The sequence below is a fragment of the Coptis chinensis genome, chromosome 1 (assembly GCF_015680905.1).
Source record: "Coptis chinensis isolate HL-2020 chromosome 1, ASM1568090v1, whole genome shotgun sequence".
Lineage (NCBI taxonomy): Eukaryota > Viridiplantae > Streptophyta > Magnoliopsida > Ranunculales > Ranunculaceae > Coptis > Coptis chinensis.
This window is the reverse complement of record NC_141456.1, coordinates 35,545,916-35,573,618: the sequence shown is the minus strand read 5'-3', so window position 1 is coordinate 35,573,618 and position 27,703 is coordinate 35,545,916. Positions and strand designations below refer to the sequence as shown.

Below are 27,703 nucleotides of genomic sequence, written 5' to 3'. Positions count from 1 at the left end.
AATTTTGAAAATATGAAGATGAATACCTTAAATTAGTGGCAACTCACATTCGTTTTAGTGGATTTATTTTGCCTTATGTTTGTTTTAGGGGGTTAAATATCGCGAGGAGTTGAGATGAGAGGGAATAAAAGAAAGCTTGTGTTTTAAGTGCCTGATAGGTACAAACGACACACTTTCTACCGTTTGTTACAATTTAACACAGAAGGCTATCGTCCATCTCCCGATACTACAACTGCTAAAAAATATTGATTGAAATGATTTTTTTATGTTTGGCATGCCAAATTTGGTTGTGTCTAAAAATCCTATGTTAGGGCATCACCATCGGGGCCTGTATCCGGGCCTTGAACTTCAAATTTCAATGACTAATCCAAAAACCAGCCTCCAATGCAGCCCCTAAATGAACCCCAAATTTATAATCCTGCGTATCTCTATCTATTTCTATCGATGATTTTACAGAAGCTGAAGCCCAAACTCGTTCGCACGTGACCATAAAACGTGACTGCACTTCATTTTAACGGTTCATATTTTTTTGTTCTGCAAAACCCCAACGGATATATTTTGAACTTCCCCACCACCACCTTCACCACTTGCTTCACAAGCACTCGTTTCACCACTACTACGCCATTAATTCAACACAAATCTCTTCACTACTCGTAATGACAGCTTCACGATCAATTAATGTTGGAAGAAGATGAGGCACTGTGCAAAGCATAGGTGGCTATTGGTGAGGATTCGGTTGTTGGAACATGCCAAAATGGGAAATGGTTTTGGGAGCGGGCACTAGACACGTTTCATGAGATCTTGAATTTTCAAACCAGTAGAAATTCGAAGGGGATAAGTGATTGATGAGGTGTAATTCAACTCGCAGTCAACAAGTTTTGTGATTTCTCAGTCAATTAGAAGTAGTACATCAAAGTGGGATGACCATATAAAATCGGGTAAGGCATTTGTTTGCTTGAATTTATATAGTATGTGTATATGTCTTTGATGAAATGTCAAACAAGAGATATTCACTAAATGGGAGCAATCCTATATGTGTTTGTTCAAATCAACAATAATCCTCAGACGTGAATGTGTGAAATGATTTTGTAAGGAATGATACCCTTTTTATACTATATGTATGGTTGTGTTAGAAAGAGAAGAAAGTGCATTGGTGTTGTGCATTTTGATTTCATTTAGACCTTTGTTATAACACCCGACTATTTCTATTTATTATTTTTATAATATATGATTAATAATAATAATAATAATAAATAAAATAAAAATAAATAGGATAAAGATTAGTGGAGAGAGACCAAGGAAACGTGGGAAAAGAGGATAAACCCTCTTCCCTGTTTTTGAGGGTTTTGAAAAAAATTAAACACAGAGAGGAGTTCACATGGAAAGTTTTACACATAGAAGAAAGAAGAAAAAAGGAGCGGATTTGTGCACCTTTTATCTAGATTTGGATCGGATTTTTGGCGTTCTATTCTATATTATTTTTCCCGCAGTATACGAGAGGTGAGTAGATACTGTTATTTTTCATTGAAATTATTGACATTCACATTGCTACGTATGTTAGAATTACTTATGTTAGTCTATTTAAAATTTGCTTATTTTGTCCAAACATAAGTTTATGTATAAGTTACGATTTATGTCCAAACCATGAGGTTCTATTTTTATTAACAAGTAACAATTGAAACAAACCTTTATTGGGGGGTTTAAATGTTTGAATGGGTTGATTTTTATTTGATTGATTGTATTGGATTGTGTTGTGTGAACTGTCAATTTGAATTCTTTGAATCTGCTAGTTTGTTTGGGATGTGAAATATGATTGGTTGGTTGTTGGTTGGATATGATGCATGGGTTAATATTTAAAGGGTGTTGTTGGAGCTCTGAAAGGGTGTCAATGGCGTCGATGGAAAGTTTTGGGGAAAATATGTTTGGTTGTTTTTGGTTTAATTAAAGTTGTAGGGTTTTTATTTGGATTAAAATCGATGGGTTTATGGTGGCTAGAGTTTGGTGTTTGATAGTGGCTGATCGGTGGAAGCTTTGGGCAGGGCAGTAATGGAGTCGAACTCGATTTTGGGATGTGAGGGGAATCGAGTTTTGGTTATGTTTAGAGGTTGGATTTTTGTTGGGGTTCAAAACCGAACTGTTTTGGTGGTGGTGAGTGGGAATTCAAATTAAAAATTGGTAGGAAGTTATAATTATCTAGTAGGATATGGTAACATGATTCAATGTTCGAGGTATTTATGATTTCTTATATATACTTGAATTGTCATTGATGAGTTATTGTTCTTGTCGTTGTAATACTGATTAGTCGAACCTCATAGTGTATTGTTTATCAATATGGTAGTTTGTTTGTTTTTACTATCAAGACATGATATTAATCATTGTACAATTCTTTTGTGTGTGTATTTTTAATACTATCTAGATCATGGAGGCAAAATGTGTTTACGCTAATGTTCAAGGAATACAATTCAAGTTTGATATTTGTTGGGAGAGTTTGAAAACTACTCCAAAATGGAATCAGTTGATGACGAATAATGAAAATACCAATAAATCAAATAAGTCGAGGGTTACCGTTGAACCAAATGGTGGAGATTCTTCATCATCCAATCCCATTACTATGGGATCCATAGACTCTTGCTTTGATCCAATGCTATTAGAAACTTCGATGGCAAAAGAGATACCAATCGGATGTAAAGCGGAGAAAGATCAAAGGAATAAACATGCCGACACAAACCGAAACCTATCAGATTGAAGTCTAATGCAATAATGAAAAGTTTCACATCTTCACTTGATGAAAGATTTGAAAGATCATAAAAAATGCAAATGGAAAAATTTGCAATTGAAGAGAGAGAAAATGCATCACATTCGACTAATTAATGAAAATATGATTATGGACACCAAGTTGGATGGCATGACTTTAGCGCAGCGAGAATGGTACCAACTTCAACAAGCTGAAATTCTCCAAAGGTGGAAGAACAAGTCTAACCTGTGTGGGGAAAGTTAGAGTAATGGAAATGTGAAGCTTGACATATTGTTATAAATGTACATTTGTTACTAATTCTAGTAGATTGAGCTTTCTGACAATTTTTTTATTATTTTTTTCGTTAAAACAAATTAAGAGGTTTACTATTAGTTAGTGTAAACCCCCCAAACGTCAATATGCTATTTGCATAAACCCCCCAGTTTTTTAGTTAACAGTAAACGAAGAAGAAGGTAAAGAAGAAGATGGAATATGAGAATAGAATCTGAGATCTTTGATTTGTGTTGCTAACCTCGCAAGTATAGTACCCCACTCAATGCTACTGCCATGCTATCCAAAATCAATATTAGATTATGATTTATTTGATGTTGAATGACAATTTGATAATTTCAGTGTTGGGCTTCCTGTTTAATTAGATCTACTTCGGCAAACTTATCAGATTAAACAGAAAGACACAACATTGCATGGATGCTGATCGAATGGTAATGACGGGCAACCATTCCGCCCATGACGATGGGATGGGCTTTTGGAAATTCATGTTGGCGGGCTCAGTTGCAGGCATGGTTGAACACATGGCAATGTTCCCAGTCGACACTCTCAAAAACCGTATGCAAATGCTCGGCACCACTTCCACCGCCTCATCATCTGCCCACCGCCACAATACTGGTAAAGTTTTTACCTCAATTATGCGAAAAGAAGGTCCATTAGGCTTTTACTATAGCACATGTGCTATTGGTCTAGGTGCCGGTCTAGCTCACGCTATTTTATTTCACAGTTTACGAAGTATCTAAATAAAAACTAGGTAGAAATAAGCCAGGACACCACCCGTTAACCCACACGGCATCAGGCGTGCTCGCGACGACTGCAAGTGATGTAGTGTTGACTCCATTGGATGTGGTGAAACAGAGGTTGCAATTAAAGAAGAGTCCTTATAGTGGAGTTAAGGATTGTGTGACAAGAATGTTGGAGGAATAGGGGTTTAGAGCTTTTTATGCTTCGTATAAAACTACGGTTGTGATGGATGCGCCTTTTACGGCTGTGCACTTTGCTACTTATGAAGCGATGAAGAAGGTTTTGAGTGAGATATCATCGAAGAATGCGAGTGAAGAACAAATCTTGGTTCATCTAACGGTTGGGGGAGCGGCTGGTGCTTTGGCTAGTGCAGTTACCACTCCATTGGATGTTGTCAAAACTAGATTGCAATGTCAGGGTGTGTGTGGTGTTGACAAATTTAGCAATACTTCAATCCGAATGGCGCTCAAACAGATAGTTGCAAAAGAAGGGCCCCAAGCTCTGTTGCGAGGATTGAAGCCAAGAGTGTTATTTCATGCTCCTGCAGCTGCCATATGCTGGTCCATGTATGAAGCCATGAAAATATTTCTTAATCATGTTCATGAGAGCTTTGTACCCTTCCAATTGTGAGAACTTTGGAAACCGAACAACTATGTCCCAATCGTGAGATTTTTTCTCGTTTATTGTTAACTAAAAATTTGGGGGGTTTATGCAAATAGCATATTGACATTTGGGGGTTTACACTAACTAATAGTAAACCTCTTAATTTGTTTTAACGGGAAGAAGAAAAACCTTAATTTGTCAGAAATGGCAAAATGGTCAATAGATAAAATATCAACGTCTGTTACACACAAAATTGACGGAGTGGGGTGCAAACTCAAATGATTTTTAAAATGGGGGGTTTAGTCAAAACGCTACCAAACTTTTGGTGGTTAAGTCAAAATTTCCCTTATTATTATTATTTTCCGATAACCATTGGGCATCTCTAAATCGATCGTGAAGATTTATTTGTGTTTATATTGTTTTATGAGTGTAAATGTGAAGTTATTTCATGTAAAGATTTGGTTTTATGTGTTTATGGAGAGTTTGACTTGATATTATTCTTTTTGATGAATTACTCAAATGTGGATCTAATGAGGAATTTTGTGTTTGAAACTCTGAATGAGGAATGTTAGAAGTATAGTCAAAAGATTATTTGGTGGCCTTTTGTTTTCCTTTTAGACAAAGATCTATTGCATGATGATGTTTGAATGGTTAAATATGCTATCAATAGCTTTAGTCATTCAGTAAGGGGTTTTTTGACTTAACCCCCCACGGATGTACCCCCTTTTGAGATAACCCCCCATTTTGAGAATCATTACTGATTGTCCCCCATTTCAGAGTTAATTTTTTATATTGACAATTTTACCCTTATATCAAATTTGTAAAACCCCCCATTTTTAACATACGTCTTTGAAAATTTTGAAAATTCAAAAATAAATAAATAAATAAAAATATGAAAACTCAAAAAATTCGTAAAATTGAAAAAAAAAAATGACAAAAATAACAAAAACTCGAAAACAAATTAAAAAATATTCGATAAAAGGAAAATTCAAAAAAAAAAGTCCGAATCTTTTCGAAAATTGAAAAAAAAAACAAAACGGGAAAAAAAATTATAAAAAATTAAAATAAAATTGAAAAATGCATACAAATTTGAAAAAATAATAAAACAACTCAAAATTTTTGAAAAAATAATAAAATTCATTTATTTTCCTATATTTTGAGTTGTTTTATTATTATTTTTCAAATTTTTACGCATTTTTTTTATGTTATTTTATTTTGCCGAAATTTTGTTCGAATTTTTTTCCGATTTGTTTTTTTCAATTTTGGAAATTTTAGGATTTTTTTTTTGAATTTTCCTTTTATCAAATATTTTTTATTTTGTTTTCGAGTTTTTGTTATTTTTTCATTTTTTTGGTCAATTTTCCGGATTTTTTGAGTTTTTTTTTTTTTTTTTTTTTTTTTAAATTTTCAAAGACGTATGTTAAAAATGGAGGATTTTTACAAATTTGACATAAGGGCAAATTTGTCAATTTGGGAAATTAACTCTGAAATGGGGGGCAATCAATAATGATTCTCAAAATGGGGGGTTATCTCAAAAGGGGGGGTACATCCGTGAGGGGTTAAGTAAAAAAACCCCTTCAATAAACTTGACATTCTACTAGTATCCGTCCCTCTCCACTACTTAAAATATTTATTTATGTAGGAGTTGAGGCAATTGATGACTGAGATTCAACATGGTGACTTGTGACAATCATAGAGACAAATGCCCACATTCAATGATACGTTGTCCAAGAGCATAAATAGGATGAGAGTCTAATATTAAATCACTTTTGCTATTACAAATAAATAATTTGATCAGGGTTAATATGTTAGTAATGTTTACACTTTACAAAAGTGATCATTGACCGATATACACAAAACTACAATAATAACACACTATTAATACTTCAAATATTGTCCTCATCATCATCGTTATAAATGTCACCTCTCCTCTGTCACAGATGCTCAATAAGGTCATTCTTTAATTGTTCATGTGTTGCATTGTTGTGAATTTGTTGCAAATGTGATAAGAATCGACCCAAAACAAACTATCTATTTTGCCCAAAGCCCTCAAGTTGATTAAGACTAGTGTAGTCACGTGGGTCCATAGCAAACCTCATATTTGACTCGCGTTGATCTTCTATGACCATATTATGCAAGATAATGCAAGTTTTCATGATCAAAGTCATGTCTTATTTACTTCATAAGCGCACATGATTTATGGTAATTGCCCAACGAGATTGAAGCACCCCAAAAGCTCGCTCGACATCCTTTCGAATAACCTCTTGTTTTCTTGCAAAATATTTTCATTTATTCCCAACTGGTTGAGATACGCTTTGGATCAAGGTTGCATATTCAAGATATATATACTGTCTGATAGGTAATATCCCATGTGATACGCATGACCATTTAGCACAAAGTTGCAAGCAGGAGCTCTCCCATTGATAATATCATTGAAAAGTGGATAACGGTCCAAGACATTAATGTCATTATGAGATCCATGCATGCCAAAAAAGGTGTGCCATATCCATAAATCTCTGGAAGCTGCTGCCTCTAATATCACAATAGCTTCTTGCTTGTGACTGACGTGGGTACCATGACAAACAATTGGACAAGCACACCATGTCTAATGCATACAATCCAAACTGCCAAGCATTCCAGAAAATCCCCTCACTTCCCCTTTTTTTAGTAGGCGTTGAACATCAGCTTCTGTTGGTGCTCTCATATATTATTCTGCATAGAGCTCAATTACAGTCGAGCAAAATTGCTTAAGGCTCTCTAAGATTCTTTCCAATTTTGAATTGTTTATCTATATGACTTGTTGGACTTCCAAAATCAAGCATTCGGATAGCAGCTGTCACCTAATTAACACGACAGTGAAAAAAAATGACATACAAAGATAAAGAGAGATATATTAAACAAATCACTTGAGTAAGTGCACCGGGGAGTGGAAAAACATACAAAGAAACACAAACCAACTAATTTAGTTGCTTTAACTAATTGATAATACACATACTCACCTTGATCTCCGATGTCAGGCCCGGTTGTCCTATAACATCATTTTTTTTTTAACAAAATATTGGTTTTGCTTTTCAATATCGACAAATATGCGAAGAAAATTGTTTTTGCTCATTTGATAACATGCAACTATGAAAATCAATCACCATCCAAGTATGTTGAATTCTCAACAAAGTATTCTTGCTCCAATTGATAAGCAGTAGAAACCCTTGCACTACGTTTATAAATCCTCCCAAAAGTACACCCACCATGTTCACCATTTTAGTTTTGCATCTCCACAAAACATGCATTGGTTCTTATATGATGATGTAGGAGCGGGACCACTGAAACTGTAACTTGGTTGAGAATATTTTGATATTCATCAAACTCATCATCCGATCGAGGAAGAGTCGGAAGAAATGAGAGAGAGAGAGAAGAGGAACCATGGTAAAGTGTATGGACTCAATCACTTGCTATGCAAAACACACGACATCAAATGCAAAAGGATAAGAAAGAAATAAGTATAGAAATCATAATAGCACATAATAGGTCATAACTAACAAAATCGCAAACACCAACAATAATCTTGAATCAAAACAACATCTGCATTAACTTGATATGGAACTACTCAAATTAAAGGATGATTGTACCAACAACAACAGGAACAAGTTTCACATTCAATGTGATACAATATCTAAACTGTCCATATTGATTCAATATTTCATATTCTAGTACCCAAATTGAAACCACTTCTTCCCAAAGTGAACACAAATATAAATGAATGTGAAGAGGAGGAGAAGAAGAAGTGCTTACAAAAGTTTGAGCTGCTTTAGTGAAAGAGAGAGACCAACAATGGAACTTCCAGAAGAGCGCTCCCACTACAATCGAGCTGTTGGGTATTTTTTGTGAACAAGAATAAATTACAAGTGTGTTTTGTGTTTTGAAGGGTGTTTAAATTAGTTCTTGCGTTGAAACATTGTCTTTTTTAGAGTTTTAGCTCCTTCAAATAGACCTGATTAAAAAAATGAGGTGGGCTTGGGTTTTAGGGCCTGCATTGGTGATTGTGGGCCTGAATTGGCCGTCTTAAATAAAACCCAACTGGGAAACTGGGCCATAATTGTGAAAAAATCATAATTTCGTTCCCGCCACTTCCCACCAAAATCACTGGCGCCAAATATCAAAAAATTTATAAAACAACAAAACGAAAAAATTAGACAAAGCCTCAAAACATCTCTCTCAATGTCAAATTATTCTTCGTCCTCATTCTTTCAAGAAATCAGAACAAGAGAACTCAATGGCTTCAAAGGTAATATTAATAACTTTCCCATTTTATCTCTATTTATTACTAACCCCCCTTTATTTCCCACTCCATTGCAGTTAAAAAACGACCACATTTTGATAATTTATCATCAGATCCAGGTAGAATTGGTGCTGGGGTTATTTCAATCGAACACAATTCCACCCCTTGTCCTCCTCTTGCTCTTTCTTTCTGCAAGGTGAAGTATTTGTTTTTCTAAAATTTTTAATGTATTTTTGTTCAATTTTTAATGTATTTTTGTTTTTTTTTTGTAGAATGTCAAGAATGCACATTTTATAGCTGTGTCTGATGAAGATGGGTATGTTAGTTTTTATGATACGAGGAAAAAGCTTCCTTCTTTAAGCAATTGTATTGAAAAAACAGGTTTGTTTTTGGTTTTGAATGTGAAATTTGGGTCTAGGGTTTTTTATAATTGAGAATTTGATGGGTTTTCAGTGGAAGCTAGGATTTGTGATTGGGTAGCTCACAATAACGCCATTTTCGACTTGTGTTGGATCAAGGTAACAATTTAACTTCTCAGTTGTTGATTTTGATTTTGATTTTTTTAGTAAGAATCTGAGTTGTAATGGCTTTGTTTGTTTTATTTTGTTAGGATGACTTGCAAATTGTTACAGCTTCAGGAGACCAAACTGTGAGTTGCTGGGTTTTGATTCTCAATGTTTTGTTTGTATTTTGCTTTAAACGTAACCGGAAAATCATATTTTCACTTCAACTATACCTCATGTTTTATTCGTAAATACTTGTTGTCATGAAATACGGGAGGCTTGAAAGAACCATTGTATGTTCACTTGAATGAAGTAGGCTTTGGTTGTTCATTTCAAGGAAATACACTACCTGCTCAGTATGTCTGTTTAGAAAATTAGTTTCGTAGAATATAGAAATGTAACTTGTAAAACTGAATGTCATATTAGGCAAGGATAACAAAGGAAGGAGTTAAAATGTTAAATAGATTTTGATGGAATATGTGGTAAAGTCCATGCATGCGATTTAGTTATTTATGGCTTGGTTGATTGTTGCATTTTGCTATTTGTGAATTGCGTAATTGCATGTGATTTAGTTACATGGATATATTGGTAGCATTTTAGGTATAATACAAGATGCTTAACTTACACAATGGATATGCAATCAAGTTACTTGGTAAATACAGTAACCATCAGGAATCTATAAACTAGTCAATTACTGATAGTTTAATAATTGTGAAAGTTTAACTAAACAAGTTTCGTTTGCATTGGACAGATTAAGGTATGGGATGCAGAGAGGAGGGTATGTGTTAACACCTTGACAGGGCATACAGGCAGTGTGAAGTCACTGTCTCCTCACCCAACTAATAATGGTAGGCTCACATCTTTAGGATTTCTTTTAATTCTTGTCAAGAAAATGTTACATGTTCATTTTGTCTAACATCTCTGTTTATTTTGCTCACAAGATCTCCTTGTATCTGGTTCAAGAGATGGATCTTTTGCTCACTGGGACTTGAGATGTAATCCCACTTACGGACGTAGTAGTTTGGAACCCTCCACACTGTAAGTCTCTGTCCAACCCTTCTCCTTCTATTAGGCAAATTGTTCGAGGTCCTAATGTGCCATTTACTCTTCAGTTCAATTGCTATTGTCGATAAGGCTCATGTTTCATCTCAAAAAAAGTGGGGTAGGCGTGGGAAAGGTTTGTAAATATCCTCTTCCTATTTCATGGAGACTGGTTAGGAGGGACCTTACAGGCTGATGTGATTAATTTATTACAGGTTGCTTCCGTGAGCATTACTTCGGTTTTGTATATCAAAGATGAGGTTTCCATAGCTACCGCCGGAGCAGTAGACAGGTCTGTGAGGCTTTTGAAGTATACTTAACCGAAGTATTTGTTTTCTCTCTTACAGTACATTTGATGCTTCATTTATAATAGTTCTTCTATTTGATTTTTGCTCTTTTGCTTCTTTTCAGTGTTGTTAAACTCTGGGATTTACGAAACTATCAATACCCAATCAATCAGACATACCCTAATACTAAGCAAACAACAAAGGTAAGCTGGAACTGGATACATGATGCTTGTTCATAAAATATGCACACTCCAAGCAAGTTTACGACAATGTATAAAAGGGACACTGTACTATGCTATGGATTTAAGCTGTGATGTCCACTTTAGTCGATCTTTAGATCAATACCAGGGTAAGCTGGTTTACATTATTTATTTGAAGGCTTTTTCATCTCTCAATCAGTCAAAATCTAAGTTACATTGACACGGATAGGTGTGTCTGTCTCTGACACGGTGAAATATCAAAAATTGAGGCATGTCACATACAATATGTGTCTGATTTTTGTCTGACGTGGACACGTGGATGCATACCCGACACGGCTATTTTTTAAATATTGTGTGTCCTGTTACATAGGTCTGAATGTATCATAACTTTCATATGAGAGTTTAATTTACGGCTTGAAAATGAAGTTTAGTAAAACCACATTAAATCTTTTATCTCTTCCTCTAAATCCAGGAAAGATCACATGGAATATCATGCCTATCACAAGATTCAAATGGCATATTTTTAACAGCTTCTTGCATGGACAATAGGTACATTCTGGTTTTCCCTCGTTTCATTCATCATTCTTAGCTGCATTACAAGTTGAATTAAGCTTGAACATTGTTCAACCACCCGGAACATACTGCAAAATCAACTGAGATGTGCGCTATTTGATGACATGATTTTCATTACAGCTATCTATAGACCCCTTGTTTCTAAAGAAAAAGACCTGTAACATGCAATCTAATTAATGCATTATAAAGAAGACTAACCAAAGTTTTTGTACTTTTGGATCAATCAGAATATACCTGTACCATGTGCTACATCTTGATAAAGGTCCTGTGAATACTTTTCATGGTAGCCGATTCGACTCATTTTTTGTAAAGGTAAACGTGTTTTATTGCTATTATTGCCTTTCCTGTATAATTCTTCCAATACAGGTTTTCTCATTTTACCTGTATAATTGCAGTCGGCAATCAGCTCAGATGCAGCTCACATACTGAGTGGTTCAAGTGATGGAAATGCCTACATATGGCAGGTATATCTTAGATCCCCTCCCCCCCTCCAAACACACACACATCACATTATCATTGACAGAATGAACTATGTACAGGTGAAAAAACCTCAAGAGGGTCCTATTACATTGAAAGGCCATGAAGAAGAGGTTACAGCTGTAAATTGGTAAAGAAATATTCCAACCAAAAGCCAGCACCCGATTTCTGCAATATTTCATAATAAATGTGTTAGTCTAAGGTTCACTTTACAGGTGTCCAAATGAAATCGGAAAGATAGCAACAGCCGCTGATGATTTTACTGTAAGCACACAAATCTGATAAATTTTTACTGTAAACACATGTTTAATTATGTTCAACCTTGTTCCATACTGTATCAAATCTTTTCTTTTGATGTACTGACTTATCTGTAGATTCTATGTTACTTTGATATGTTCTTCACTAAAATGCACTCGCACTATAATCATATTATGAACCAAGGAATGCATTGTGTGGCTCACGCCTTCTTTTCTATGTACTTCATTCTCAATGCCAACTGACCTCCTGAAGCACTTCATTTGATAGGTGCGGATCTGGGACATACAAACAGGTCCCTTCTCAAGTACAAGCTCCCCATCCCCGTCAGCCATTCGAAGGAGGATAACGGCAATACCAAGTATGGAATGTAGAAAGCTATTCATGGAAGAAGATGCAAAGAATCACCGGAAAGCTGTCAGTACCTCCCATCCTTCAGAAGGCGTCGCCATTGGATGTCACTCACCCAGCAAGGAGATTGACATACCTGAAATTAGTACACCTGAGTCTGCAAAAAAGATGTTGACTGGCTCCTTTCGGAAAGAAATTTTAGAGATGAAAACTCCAGATGGCTCAATCAACAGCCCATCTTCAGTTCTAAATCCACCTTCCTCCTTAAAAAGAAAAACCATCCGGGATTATTTTGCTGCCGTCTCATGAAAATAGATGGTTGGCTCAACCTTTTTTGGGCATTACACAGGAAACGTGCTATAATTTAAGCTTGATCTTGCTCCTGGGTGGAGACTGGGTCATATCCATATAATCCAGGTAACTTTGAAATTCATTTCATCCCTTTTTATTTTTTACTTTCTTTCTTGTTTCACCGTATTAAATGATACAACTAAATGTGGAATTCTTTTATTTTGCAGGATTATATTGTAAATGTACAGAGCGATGACATGGTCTTGGATATAAAATTCTATTCGAAATCTTGGATACTGGTTATTGCATTATTATTTGAATTTCCTGTCCATATGATGATAAAAAACTAACCTTAAAAACCTGTTCTTTAAGCGTTCAACTTCATGAGTTCCCTGTTGTTTTCTTTGAATGTCAAGTCGTAAATGAGGCAAAGAAAAATGAACACAACTGACCATCAGACAAGTCGTAAAGTGATAGCTTGCCCCGTTTTTATGTTTAAAATCTATCTGAATAGACGTGACTTTGTTTGCCCGGTATCTCTTCCGAATGATATTTCACCAAGTTTGTATCTTGTTGTGAGCCATCTGCCTCCTATTTATTTTTCTTCTAAAAAAACATCCTTGTAGAACAGATGTCTCTATAGTTTTGTCAGTTAGATGATGTAATTTGTTTATCGTAATGAATTTCAATTACTGTCTTGTGTTTGTGATTGCAGTAATGAATTTCGATTACTGTCTTGTGTTTGTGATTGCAGCCTCACCGTAGTCGGTATACAATTAATTGTAGGAGCAGGGGTTCTAGATAGGGACAAATAAACTTGCAACATGAACAAACTCACGAAATCATGATAGTTATTAGGCTACTTTTTTGTAGATATGATTATCTTCACTATACAACACATTTTCATACAAATGATACTAATCCAAATTTCTACCCAGTTAAATGTAGTTAACACATTGAAGAATAATATTTTAACCGTTGTGTAGACTATCTTTGACGTGATTAGAAATCTAACAGTTTGTGAGAGATTGGGGGAATTAGGAAAAGCCTAGTCGCTATTTCCGATTTTGGGCCTAGTTTAGTCGGGACGAGTCGAGAAGTCGAGATTGTAGGGTAAATTGGACACACACTTGCGTGTAATAAAGCGTTGCATATCGTTGGCTCGTTGCACACACTAGGGTTTTGGTTCAGCTCAAGAGAGCTTATCAAAAAAACGATAACCCCCAATTGCTAGTTGAGAGTCGCAAATTGTAAAGTAGTAGTTAATTTTTTTTTTTTACTTGAAAACTAGAAAACCGCTAAGGCAGTGGTGACAGGCTAACCAGGGAAGAATGTGAAAAACGGAGAAGAAAAGAAAAAATAAAAAGAATAATAATAAGTTTGCAAGTGCCGACTAGCAAAGTCGGTAAAATCTTTTTGGGTGATGATTGATACCAAAAGTCTGGGGCTTGAACCTGCCAACATCAAAGAGTTACTGATCTCATTTAAAACATGCTTTAAAAAAAAAAAAAAATAAAATAATTTTTTTTTTTTGAGATGTAGAGGAAGAAGAAGAAGACAAGATTGTGGGAGAAGAAAATTAAATAAGATTAAGAGGTTTATTGAAGTTGTGACATACACATTTTGGTAGCGGACACCCAAATGGCGCCGGTTAATTAGATATTAAAAACAAAAAAAACAAAAAATTAATTTATTCAAGTTCAATCCAAATAAGATATTGTGGTTCACCACTTCTTTTTAGTGGTAAAAAACTTTTGTACAAAACAAAACGTGTGATTTATATTATTTCCCCCTCGATAAGATATAGTCAATTCATTTCTTTGTAAGTGTAAAGGTGTGATATGGTTTTTCCTTACAGACAGTCTCTGGGGGACTGGAATAAACTATTGGATGAGACCGAGTTCGACTTGAGAGCGAACTGCCTACGTATCTTACTCTGGGTTGTATAGGTCTGGCGTAGTTCATAGGGGAGGTATTTATAGAGGTTGAGAGTGTATCCTTGCTCACCACGTGTCAAGGATGTCCCAAATGAGGGGTGGAGATTAGGATCACATGTGAGAACTGCCCCCCTAGGTCTGCTGTAATGATGTGGAGTGGCAGTCTGTATAAGTAGTTTGCGGCCGTGATTAGTGGCTGACGGTCAAGATATGTGTAAGTACACCTTTGGTCATGATTGCTTATGGATAGGGAATCCGTGTCACTTCCTCGTGTAGTTCGCGTGATACTGCGATCTGTCTGTAGCGTTCTACTAGCTCATGGATGCGACTTGGATACACAGGTCAATGTGTCATTCCTACCATGTTAAGCGCGTGTTGGATATATATAGAATATCACTCCCCTACACAGCCCCCTCTCAGTAGGTTGTGAGAACGACCTGCTGAGAGAGATCGGTAGCGCGCATGGAGTATGTGAGAGGTGGAAATCTCCAACGACCTGTGAGGAATGGCTCGTGTTAACCATGTGAGCTAGTGGGTGCGAACGTTTGACGCGTGTCGCGACGCGTGATAGGATCGGCGATTCGCGAGAAGAAAGCGTGGCACCCCGTTTTTGGGATGTGAAAAACGGGGGCGATTGGTTGGAAGTCGTGGGCAGCTAGGGCTAGGGTGTAATCATGATGCCTTGGAAACTGGAGGGGCGGTTGCTCAAAAATTCACTTGCTCTGTTGAGACTTCATTTGGCTGCTTCGTCTGGTAGACGGAACTTCATTACCGCATCATCCTTCAGGTTAGTTCTCTGCCATTTTTGAACCTCTTCTTCTTGTTTGGTGCTAAGCCTCTGTGCTAGAGTTGTTAGGATACCCTGTTAGATACTAGTAGCTAGATTTGTTAGGGTTAGAAGAGACAATGTCGGACTCCGATGACACTCGATCTAATGAGGTTCGCGAAGTTTCTCTTGGCTGGGATGACGAAGGTGAGGAGAAGGATGAGTCTGTGTGTGAGATGGTTGAGAGTGATGATGAAGGCGAGGCAGCTGAGGGGGCTAGCAGTGAGGAAGATGTGGCTCGATCTGCGTCTGTAGCTGCTGAAGCTAGCACTTCAGGTCGCGGTGAGGGGTCGTCGTCTTCAAGCGGCCTGCCGCCTAGGGCTGTGGATAGACATGCTTTGAGGGCGTTCCCATATCTGAGAAAGAAATATGGGATAACCATAAGCGATCTGGAGATCCATGAGCCTGATCGGAACTCTCTGGTTTTTAATGAGAGGTACACCCCACCCAATCATGGGGTGATCATCTGTGAGGGACAGCTGAGGGCGCACATGACGATACCGTTCTCCAAGCTGGTTTGCGAGTTCCTGAACCGTTGTGGCAAGGCGCCTGTTCAGTTTGTGGGGAACACGTGGCGATTATTTAAGGTTTTTGACCTCTTGAACGTCAGTGATGAGTACCGAATCGAGGTCACTGATGTGATCGAGCACTACCTCGTAAAGCGATCTAGGTCGCTGAACTTTAGCCTGCAAACACGAGCTATCTTTGTCGGGCGCCTGACGTAAAGAGTAACGAAGTCGTGGGACAAACGACCGCCGCTCCTTTGTAGGGCCATCGTGCTAGCGAGGTTGGTGTGAACCATAAAATATGCAACTTTATTGGTGGGTAGCGGTAGCGTTGTCGATTAGGTCAACTTGGTTTTGTTGAACTTTTATCAAACCGTTGTCTTGTTGCCTATCGCGGATATCCGCTGAAAAAGGAGTCAAGTCGACAAGTGATCGAGAAGTTCGCTAGCTTGTCGCGAGCTGAAAAACAGGCCAAGCTACCAAAAGTTGCGCATTTCTTTGAAGAGCGCGGAGGACCTGCCATCCGGGAAAAAAGTAGAAGCGAAGCCCGGCGGGTAAGCGAGTGGGAATACGTCGAAGAAAGCTGTTATGGAGAAGCGTAAGAGCGATCTGGTGACGCGGGGAAGATAGGCGTGCGGGGCGTCTTGGGGTGAAGCGACCGTTGGAAGTCTTTGAGGCCCTGGTGCGGGAAGGAAGGATGAGGGCGCTCCTTTGATGTGGACGACGTTCTTTCGACATTCCAGTATTGACCGCAAAGGCTGCGAGAGGGGTGGCGGAGACAAATCTTGGGTGGTGAAGTCTGAACTGGGGAAGCGGCATTTCGCAGCTTTCGAGGAAGGCCGATGCCCGACTTCAGCGTCCTAGGTGAGGATGCCCCGGAGGTTGCCCCGGAGGTCGCTCGACCCAAGGTTGTTGGAGATCCCTCTAGCAAGATGAAGGGAAAGGCTAGTGCAAGAGAGACTGGTAAGGGGCACTCCAGTGCTGGAAAAGACGAGCTGGAGCGCAACCTGATGTACATTGATGATGTAACTGGGAAGAAGCGCTATGTGAAGAGGTCGGACTGCAGCTACAAGTCTGCACCCATAGCTGCTTGTTTGTTGGAGGGGATGACCCTGGACGGTGATAGGAAGGACCTGGATTCGAAGGAGCTGGAGTCAAACCTGAGGGGGATGGACAAAGCGATGTGCCTGGTGAGTAACCCTTTCGTTCTACTTGACTGTGTCATCGCGTTACCTGCTGTTTGTTTGGTAATGCTCTCATCGGGCTGCTGATGGAAGCGACGACTGGGGCAAGGTCGTCACGTCGCTAGTGAGGGTTCGCTCCCTCGTGTTGGGGACGTGGGGAGCGAATTCTACTACGTGGGGAGAACGGGGAAGAAGCGTGCTGTAAAACGTTCTGATTGCAGCTTCCACTTGGCACCCATAGCAACTAGCCTGCTGAAGGGGATCGTCTTAGATGGGGACCGAGCTGAAGTCGAGGATGAGGACATGGACACGCTGCTGGGGACCATGGATATGGTGAGTTGTTTGGTAAGTATTTCTCTGTCAGCTTTGTTGCTTTGTTTCTTAAGTGATTCTGATTATGACTCTGCCTTTGTAGTTTCTGGCTGGGTATGATAAACTCAAGAACGCCGCGGGTAACGCGGTCGTCATCGATGTCAACTCCTCGGTCGAGCTAGGATGCTTTGCGAAGCCTGCTGGGGGGCCCGACAAGAGGAAACTTGACCACGATGATGACTGGCGAAGCACCGTCTTTGCCTGTTGATGAGAACGCTAAATTTTGGTCGCTGCGATGGCTGAGCTGCAAATGGAGGTAGTAGAAGTCACTGAGTATGCTAAGCGATGTCAGCGGGTTGCTCGCAAAGCTCAAAGCGCGTATACCACGGCCTGTAGTGAGTATGCCAAGCTGGACGAGAAGTATTGTCGGTGACTAAAGGCGGATGGGGCTCAAGGGACGGTATCTTGGCGTTGTTACTGGGTGCGAGGCATGTTCCTCGACCGACCCGGTGCGCCTCTCGGGACAAACATGTGGTTGGTGCTCCGTGATGTTGATTTTGCTTCTTGGTAAGAAATTTGGTTCGTGTTTGTAATGATCCTACTTGTTCTTTGCCCCTACGAGGGTTAAACATTAGAGCTGCGTTTTCAAGCTTGCCTGAGCAGTTCGCCCTTTTTGATACAGAGAACTGGTGTCCACGAAAGTGGCAATTCGTTAATTCCCCCCCTTTTTGTTGTTCATCGGTCCGATTTGGATTTTCTGGGTAAACCCAGCAGATCGGTGGGTTTGAACTGTTTACCTGGACCTGGCCGTAATGCTAAGTGGTAACTTTCTGCTTAATGCTTATCTTTTGCTTGACTGTTTGTAGATATTTCTCTTTTAATCTGTTCATTTGGTTTGTTTATGAGATGTACTCTCGTAAAGCGTTATGCTTGTGTACTCTTGCTCGGAAGAGTGATCTAGGAGATGTAGGTGTCCGATTAGTGTAGACTTAGGGGGCTCGTGGCCCTTTGATTCCCTGAGGGCGTGTTGTTTGCTGAGAGCGTTCTTTCGTAGGTTCTAGGAGTATAGGTTCTCAACGAGTAAAACTTCGGAGAGGGGATGATGTGCCCGTGACGTTCTGAAAGCGTTACGCTTTCGAGGCTTGAGAGCGTGTAGCCCCCGAGGGCGTCTTTTCCCGAGAGTTTTTTGAGTTGATACTAGGAATATAGGTCCTCAACTTAGCGAGATTCGAGGAGGCGATGAGCCTGTAAGCTCCTAGGAGCGTTAACGCCGCTTCGAGAGGCGATATGTAGCCCTTGAGGCGTCTTTGCTCCCCGAGCGTTCGGCCATTTGAGTTGATCCTAGGAGTATAGGTCCTCAACTTAGCGAGATTCGAGGAGGCGATGAGCCCTGTAAGCTCGATAGCGTTACGCTTTGAGAGCGTATGTAACCCCCGAGCGCGGCCGCCTCTGAGCGTTTTCACCTGAGTTGATCCTAGGAGTATAGGTCCTCAACTTAGCGAGATTCGAGGAGGCGATGAGCCTGTAAGCCCCGAGGCGTTACGCCGCTTAAGAGATGCATGTAGAGTGTGTAGCCCCCGAGGGCGCGTCGCCGAGTTGATCTAGGAGCGTTCCTCAACTGAGTTGATCCTAGTGATGTATAGGTCCCCAACTTAGCGAGATTCGAGGGAGGCGATGAACAGTTGATCCTAGGAAGTCCTCAACGGGAGAGCGAGGAGGCGCTTGTAAGCTTGAGAGCGTATGTAGATGGTTCTTGTGGTACGAGTGGCGTGGCTTGGAGATGCGAGTAAATACCGCAGTTTATGATAACAATCTTGAGTATCTTACACTTGAGCTTGTAGTAAATGTAAATATGACTTTCAATACATAATGCAACTACTGGTAAAACTGTTTTAGCAGGTACGTGTTCCAAGGTTGTGGCAACAACTTCCCTTCCTGGGTTTTAATCCAATACGCTCCATTACCAACTACGCGTTCCACTATGTACGGGCCTTCCCACGTTGGCGCTAGCTTAGAGTCATCTTGAGTTTTTTTCAAAACTAGATCGCCAGGTTGAAAAGATCGAGGATGTACTCGTTTGTTATATGATTGCCTTAGGATTTGTTGGTAAGACGCTACTCGGATAGCTGCTAGATCGCACCGTTCTTCGAGGAGGTCGACCTCTCGAGCTAATACTGAGTCATTATGACCTGACTCGACAAGCTCAGATCGAGTTGTCGTGATTGTCAGTTCGGTGGGGGGATGGCGATTTACGTGCCATAGCATAAGGAAAATGGTGATTCGCCGGTCTTTGGAGCGGTAGGGTGGTCGCGGTGAGCCCATAGTATGTTCTCGAGCTGATTTGGCCATTGACTTTTGTTCTTTTCAATCTTTTTCTTCAAATTCTCTAGAATGGCTTTGTTCTTCGGCCTGCAATGTCGTCCATTGCTTTGAGCGCATCTTGGGGAGTGGAGAATGCATGAACGATCTTCCACTTGGCCAGAAAATCTCGGACTGTTTTGCCTTTGAACTGGGAACCGTTGTCCATCACTAGTGTGTGTGGTAAGCCGAATCTGGTGATGATATGAGTCCAAATGAAATTCCTGACATGTGACTCTTTGACGTGAGCTAACGGAACTGCTTCGACCCACTTAGTGAAGTAATTTGTGGCAGCCAAGACAAAACGGAAGCCGGTACTTTTCTGAGGGATGAATGGTCCCATAATGTCCATGCCCCACATGTGGAACGGCCAAGGGCTCACGATGTTGATCAGTTCGCGGGCTGGCTGTATGATGTTGTGACCAAATGTTTGACATTTGACACACTTGAGGACATACGATTTGGCATCAATCTGCATACGGGGCCAGAAGTATCCTTGGGAGATTGCTTTGTGGGCCAATGAGCAACCTCTGGCATGATTGCCACACTCTCCTTCATGAATCTTAGCGAAAATTAACTGACCTTGCTTCGGACTAACGCACCTCAGATGAGGTCCCCCTGCGGACTTGCGGAATAACCTGTCATTCACCAAACAATAGCTACGTGCCTGGTGTGGAACCTTTCTGGCTTTGGAATGCTCATCTGGGAGTATGCTGTGCTGGATGTATTGTATAATAGGCTGCATCCATGTTTGACTCATCTGATCTTCAGAGAGTGGGCATAGGTCACTGATTGCCAAGATATAGTCTGCTTGGTAAGCTGGTCGATCGACCACTTCAATGGTCGGGATTGCCTAGGGGCACGTTCGTGTCCGAGTGGCTAGGTATGCTAAAGCTATCTGGCGTGACGGTTCTCGTCCACATAAAAAATGGTGTACCGTAGCTCTGCTAAAAGAAGGAAGCAAATCATTAACAACTTGAAGGTACTTGGAAAGGTTACCTTCGCTGGTAGTATACTCTTTTGCAATCTGGCGAACAACCAGTTGCGAGTCACTAAAGATTTGGATCTCCCTTACACCGAGCTGGATTGCCGCACGCATTCCCATTATTAGTGCCTTCATCGCCCGTTATTGGAAGTTGCGAAGTCTATGCGGACTGCTTTTTCTATCATGGCTCCCTTGGGGGATACTAAAATGATTCCGATACCACTGCCTCCGGGGTTGCTGGAACCATCGACGTAGAGGGACCAAACTGTTTTTATGTCTGCTTTTGTGGGTGCGACCTCTGTTTCTGACTCCCAATTGGGGTCGTCGACTGGAAAATCTGCTAGGAAATCTGCGACGACCTGACCTTTCTGCGACGTGCGGGGGACGAAGTCCATGTGGTGCTCGCCCAATTCTTCGGCCCATATTGCCATCCTAGTGGTCTTATTTTCCTTGTGAATGATCCTCTTTAACGGGAGATCGCTAAGTACTTTAATTGGATGGGCTTGGAAGTAAGGTCTGAATTTTCTTGCCGAGTATAACAAAGCAAGGACTGCTCTCTCTACACGGGGAGTAATTCCTTTTCTGCTGGAGTGAGTGTCTTACTTGTGAAGTAGATCGCTTTTTCTGAATTGTGTTCCTCTTTGAATAGGACCGAATTGATGGCTAAGTCCCGATCTTGCCGGATAAAGCCCCGAGTTTTCTCCGTCATTGGCTTTAGCTAAGACGGGGTGTTGTTAGGTATTCCTTAAGAGTGGAGAATGCTTGGTGGCATTGATCGTTCCATGAAAAACCGCCGCTTTTTTTAGTATCTGTAAGAACGGTCGGCATTTGTCCGATGCTCGATATGAATCGGTTGAGTGCACGCGACCATGCCCCGACAACTTTTGTATCTGTTTCTTTGTTTCATGGTCGGGCATGTCGAGGAACACCGAATTTAGTGCGGATTCGCCCCGATACTCGGGCCATTGCGAGAGACGATAGCCGAAATTTTTCGGAGGACGCTCCAAAAAGGCACTTCTCTGGGTTCAGCTTCATGCCGGTTCGTCGTAGTTTGGAGAACACTTGCTCGAGGTGAGTGAGGTGGTCACCTGCTTTCTTTCTTTTGACAACCATATCGTCGATGTAGACTTCCATGGTATCTCCTAATATGTCCTGGAACATGTCAGTTACTAGTCGTTGATATGTCGCCCCTGCATTCTTCAGTCCGAACGGGAGAACATTGTAACAATAAATTCCTTGCTCAGTGATGAATGAGGTATTCTCCTGATCTTCTTCAGTGAGTGGTATTTGGTTGTACCCACTATATGCATCCATGAATGATAGCAGCTCGTGCCCACAAGTCTGGTCAACAAGTTGGTCGATTCTGGGTAATGGGAAGCTATCCTTCAGAGTTTCTTGGTTGACGTTGGTGAAGTCGACGCACAGGCGGACTGTACCATTCTTTTTTGGAACGGCCACTATGTTTGCTATCCACTCTGGGTAATCAACCTTCCGTATGAAACCGACTTGTTTGAGTTTATCGACCTCGTCGTTGACTGCTTTTTGAAAACGTAATGACAATCTTCTAGGTCGTTGTCGAACTGGTCTGGCGTCAGGGTTAACGTTTAACCGGTGACATGCAACGCTAAGGTCTATGCCAGGCACGTCGATATATGACCAAGCGAACACATCTTTATTCATGGACAGAAAATTTACAAGATGAGCCTTAAGTGTGGGGTCGAGGTTAGCCCCAACATAGACGAAGCTTAGGGTCGCCTTCGGTTCCCGTGATTCACTTGTCGCTTTTCCCGAGTCGGTGCTTGGTTTCGCGATTTTGAGTGCTCTCGAAGATTGCACTTTGCGATGTCGTCTTTCGGGTCCGGTTATCGTTTGGATTAGCCGTAGGAACTAGAGCGTCTTCTGTGGTTACGACAACAGTGGTCGAGGAGGATTTCTTTGTTGCCGTGACAAATGGCGGGTGGTTATTTGCAACTCCGTTGGTTGTATGAGAGCTGGTGGGGCAATCTCGAGGCTTTGTTTGCACGTGACGTTCTCCACTGGGGCGACCTCAAGGATTTGCAATGCTGGTATGACAGCTGCCTTGGTGGAGGTCGGGATCTGGGCTGGTGAGAGGAAGTTCTTGTTGGAGCCCCCAGCGTTCTGTTTTGGTGCGCTGGCTCTCACCTCGGCCACCAAGTCTTTGGCCATTGTATAGCTGGTGGGCTCGTTTTTGACGGTGATGGGATGTTCGGTGATATTGTTTGCTGCGATGATCTGGTTATAATGATGGGCCTCGAGCTGGTTGCTTCGAAGCTCCATCATTCCGCCAGTCCGAAAACGGACCACTTGGTGCAAAGTGGATGATCGCCGCATTTGATGGATCCACCGCCGCCCTAGAATGGCATTGTAAGGCGACTTGGTATCTAGGACGCCAAAACCGTGTTGTTGAAGCCGACCTTGTCTTCGGGGCCCACTGAGACTGGGAGTATGATGTCTCCTATTGGGTCGGCCCTGGAGCCATTGAATCCGAAGATGGGTGCGATTGGGTCTATGAAGACCGACTTTGGCAGGTTCATCTCTTGGATCGTGTGGTAGAACAAAATATCGCAGGAGCTGCCAGGATCGATCAAAACTCGCTTGACGGTCCAGTCGCTGATTTTGACGTGGACCACGAGTGTGTCGTTGTGCGGGAGGCAAACCTTGTTGAGGTCGGCCTCTGAGAAGGTGATGTCTCCTGTCCGACGTCCTAAACTGCGTGGCGCGGGTGCGGCTTGTGAAGAAAAGTTGTAAACTTCATGAAGGGCGCCAACACGCCTTCTCTTTTCTCGCGAACTTGAGACGGAATCGTCCTGAAGTGTGATCATGTGGATGGTTCTGTCATGCTCGCGACCTCTTGATGGCTGACGGCGATCTTGACGGGAGCGTTCTCTGGAACGTCCTCTGCTGTGAAGACGACTTCGGGATCGCGGATCGCTCCGTCGGGGTGGGGATCTGCTTCGTATTCTGCGGGCCATGAGCTTGTGACGCAGGTCGCCGTCGGGTATATTGGTGTATTGCTTGATGTGTCCGGCTTCGACCAGGTCCTGCAAATAATGCTTGAGCCCCCAGCACACGTCGGTCTCGTGGCAGCTAGCACGGTGAAATGCGCAGTAGGGCTGGTCGGGGCGATCTGCTGGCTGCCTTATCTCCGGTCGGTAGAAGGCAGCTCGCTTGATCTTCTCTAGTATGTAGCTAGGAGATCGAGTGAGCACGGCGAATTCTCGGTTATTGCTCGGTTTGGGTTTGGAGGTTTGCCCTTGTTGTCGGGGCCGCTTTTTAGAGGATGATGTTACCTCGTAAACTTCTCCTTCTTCTGTTTCGTCTTCTTCTTGGTTATGCTTTTTCAAACCCTCTTGCAGCTTGATGTATTTATCAACTCGAAGCGCATCTTTTCCGCTTTTCGGGCTGGTCTTCGTGAGCGATCTGGTTAGGTCGGTATTGCGGGTGCGGCAGGCGGTTGTGAAAGCCACTGCGGCAAATGACTCTTTGAGGCCGCTTTCCATGTCCAAGAGTTCTATTTTGAACCGGCTTAGGAAGGAGCTGTAAGTTTCCTCCTTACCAAGAGCGAGCTGGAAGAGTGAGTTGAGATCACCCTTCTTACGTCTATTGTGGACGTATTGGCTTGCAAACAGGTCGGTGAGCTGTTCGAAGCTTTTTATCGAGTTTGCCTCGAGGGAGAAGAACCAGTCGAGTGAGCCATCTTTTAGACTCGCCGGAAACAGTCTGCAATGGAGATGGTCGAACTCTGGTGCGCTGTAGAGTGCAAGACTTTGAACGTATAGTGCTATATGATGGCCTGGGCATGTGAGGCCGTCGTACATCGGGAACCGTGGTTGGACAAAGTCTGGAGGAGAGACTTTGTGAAGTATTTCAACAACAAATGGAGATGCGCGGTAGGTTTTCAACATCTTTTGCACTATCTGGGTGGAATCTTTCTTTACCGCGTTTTTGTCGAGCCTTTGGTTCAGCTCGGTGATCTGTTGACTGACGTTGATGACGTCGTCCTCTGCGGTGACTCCTAGTGGGTTCTCGCGGTGTCCACCGCGTAACGGAGTGTGATGTTTTCTTGCCTGAGCTCAGCTATTTGCTCGTTCACTGTCCCTAGTTGGCCTGCTAAAAGGTGGAGTTGAGCTTCGAGGCTTGCCATGCTTCATGAGCTTGAGAGTTTTGGCTACATATTTGTTTGGAAATGGTCTGGTTTCTCAAGTAATCGAGACCACAAACGGTGCCAATGTAAAGGTGTGATATGGTTTTCCCTTACAAACAGTCTCTGGGGGACTGGAATAGACTATTGGATGAGACCGAGTTCGACTTGAGAGCGAACTGCCTACGTATCTTACTCTGGGTTGTATGGGGGAGTAGAATCGTGTCCGGGCGTAGTTCATGGGGAGGTATTTATAGAGGTTGAGAGTGTATCCTTGCTCACCACGTGTCAAGGATGTCCCAAATGAGGGGTGGAGATTAGGATCACATGTGAGAACCGCCCCCTAGGTCCGGGCCAGAATGATGTGGAGTGGCAGTCAGTACAAGTAGCTTGGGCGTGCGGATCGTGTCGACGGTCAAGATATGTGTAAGTACACCTTTGGTCATGATTGCTTATGGATAGGGAATCCGTGTCACTTCCTCGTGTAGTTCGGCAAGGATATCGCTGCGATAAATGCAGAAGCGTTCTACTAGCTCATGGATGCGACCTGGATACACAGGTCGATGTGTCATTCCCACCATTTTAAGCGCGTGTTGGATATAGAATATCACTCCCCTACAGTAAGCATTAAAGAAAAAATTATACCAACAAATTAAATGACAATCTCTCAACAACGAAAACAAAAACAAAAACAAAAACAAAATTTATATATATTAAAGGCCTCTTGTTTGAGGATGAAGTGGGGATAGACCAAGACTCGGATGAAGAGTCTGACGAAGAGAAAGAAGTCAAGATGGAAATAAAGGATGAAACAGAGACCGATCTTGTGAACTTGTGCCGGAAATAAAGGATGAAACAGAGACCAATCTTGTGAATTTGTGCCGCACAATTTATCTCACTATCATGTCAAGTATTGACGTTGAAGAGGCTGGCCATAAATTATTAAATAAATGAACATTCAGTGCACCATATTTTTAGGGTAATTTTGGACACACCTATAAAACCACTCCCATACCTCATAACTAACTAAAGTTTTTGCCAACCCTAATAACCACCTCAATCCAATGATATCTCTCAAATTCATTTGGGGGGCAAAAAAAAAAAAAAAAAAAAAAAAAAACAACAACAACAACAACACACGGCATTGTTGGGTACGCCTAATTTACATTAAATTAGGAACCTAAATGTATCTAAAATAATTTTATTTATTTATTTTAGGGTTAACTAGTATTACCCCCCATTAGATGAGCCAAAAAAAAAAAAAAAAAAAAAAAAAGAAAAGATTGCGAGATGTAGAGGAAGAAGAAGATGACAAGATTGTGGGAGAAGAAAATTAAATAAGATTAAGAGGTTTATTGAAGTTGTGACATACACATTTTTTTGGTGGCGGACACCCAAATGGCGCCGGTTAACTAGATATTAAAAACAAAAAAATTAATTGATTCAAGTTCAATCCAAATAAAATATTGTGGTTCACCACTTCTTTTTAGTAGTAAAAAAAACTTTTTCATACAAAACAAAACGTGTGATTTATATTATTTCCCCCTCGATAAGATATAGTCAATTCATTTCTTTGTAAGCATTAAAGAAAAAATTATACCAACAAATTAAATGACAATCTCTCAACAACAAAAACAAAAACAAAAATAAAAACAAAAACAAAAACAAAATTTATATATATTAAAGGCCCCTTGTTTGAGGATGAAGTGGGGATAGACCAAGACTCGGATGAAGAATCTAACGAAGAGGAAGAGGTCAAGATGGAAATAAAGGATGAAACAGAGACCGATCTTGTGAACTTGTGCCGCACAATTTATCTCACTATCATGTCAAGTATTGACGTGGAGGAGGCTGGCCATAAATTATTAAATAAATGAACATTCAGTGCACCATATTTTTAGGGTGATTTTGGACACACCCATACCTCATAACTAACTAAAGTTTTTGCCAACCCTAATAACCGCCTCAATCCAATAATATCTCTCAAATTCATTTATAGGGGGACAACAACAACAACAACCCACGACATTGTAATTTTGCACTCCAAAATTCAAAATTATTAGTTGTTGATTGAGACTTAGGCTGGACAAAAAACGTGGGTATTTGTACTTGTCCATTGTAGTAATCCAAAGTATAATAATTTTATGAGTTCTCCCATTCGTCAAAATTTGATTTTGTTTCTTTTTCTTCAATTTTGATTTTTTTTGGTTTCATCATCCTCATTACTTTGGTATAGTTAATTCATGCTCATGCTTATTGGTGAGAGAAATATTGCTAGAGAGCGAGGTAAATTATTGGAGAAGAATTCAATCACTTTTTTTTTGAAAGAAAAAAGAATAAGTAAATGACTTGTTTTGTCTTGGGTACGCCTAATTTACATTAAATTAGGAACCTAAATGTATCTAAAATAATTTTATTTATTTATTTTAGGGTTAACTAGTATTACCCCCCACTAGCTGAGCCAATTAGGATCCCCAAGTACACACAAAAAAAAGTCAACTTGGGTTGACCGTGTTTTATTTTTGTGTGTGTATTTGGGGAATACTCGTTAACCTTTTATTTTAAAGTTGGGGTACGGGAGTGTTTTTATGGGTGTGTCCAAGATCACCATATTTTTTTATTTAAAAAAAAAAAATTAAGCTGATGTTAGGCAGACCTCCACCTGTATTGATTTAACCTTTTCTTACATAAATTTGTCCTCTAGCATCATCATTTACAATATTCTGCAGCATATGATCTAATTGAGGGACAAATTGGAAAGAAAGATTACAATTACCCTGATGTAAAGAAGTTAAAAAATCTACTGCTCT

General features: G+C 40.8%; 1 protein-coding gene and 1 pseudogene across 1 annotated transcript; both read left to right on the top strand.

The window, feature by feature from the left end:
* Positions 1–3,352: 3,352 nt before the first annotated feature.
* On the top strand, positions 3,353–4,396 carry LOC147523697 (uncharacterized; annotated as a pseudogene).
* A 4,178-nt stretch (positions 4,397–8,574) lies between these two features.
* Positions 8,575–13,002, top strand: LOC147523696 (Transducin/WD40 repeat-like superfamily protein). Its single transcript, XM_086572036.1, has 17 exons — positions 8,575–8,651; positions 8,723–8,841; positions 8,918–9,026; positions 9,099–9,163; positions 9,256–9,294; positions 9,900–9,996; positions 10,090–10,186; positions 10,261–10,306; positions 10,342–10,481; positions 10,601–10,679; positions 11,149–11,225; positions 11,477–11,561; positions 11,645–11,713; positions 11,789–11,856; positions 11,942–11,990; positions 12,252–12,749; positions 12,851–13,002. The coding sequence occupies exons 1-16, from the start codon at positions 8,585–8,587 to the stop codon at positions 12,639–12,641; spliced, it is 1,596 nt and encodes a 531-aa protein (XP_086428162.1). The 5' UTR covers positions 8,575–8,584; the 3' UTR covers positions 12,642–12,749; positions 12,851–13,002.
* The last annotated feature ends 14,701 nt before the right edge of the window (positions 13,003–27,703 follow it).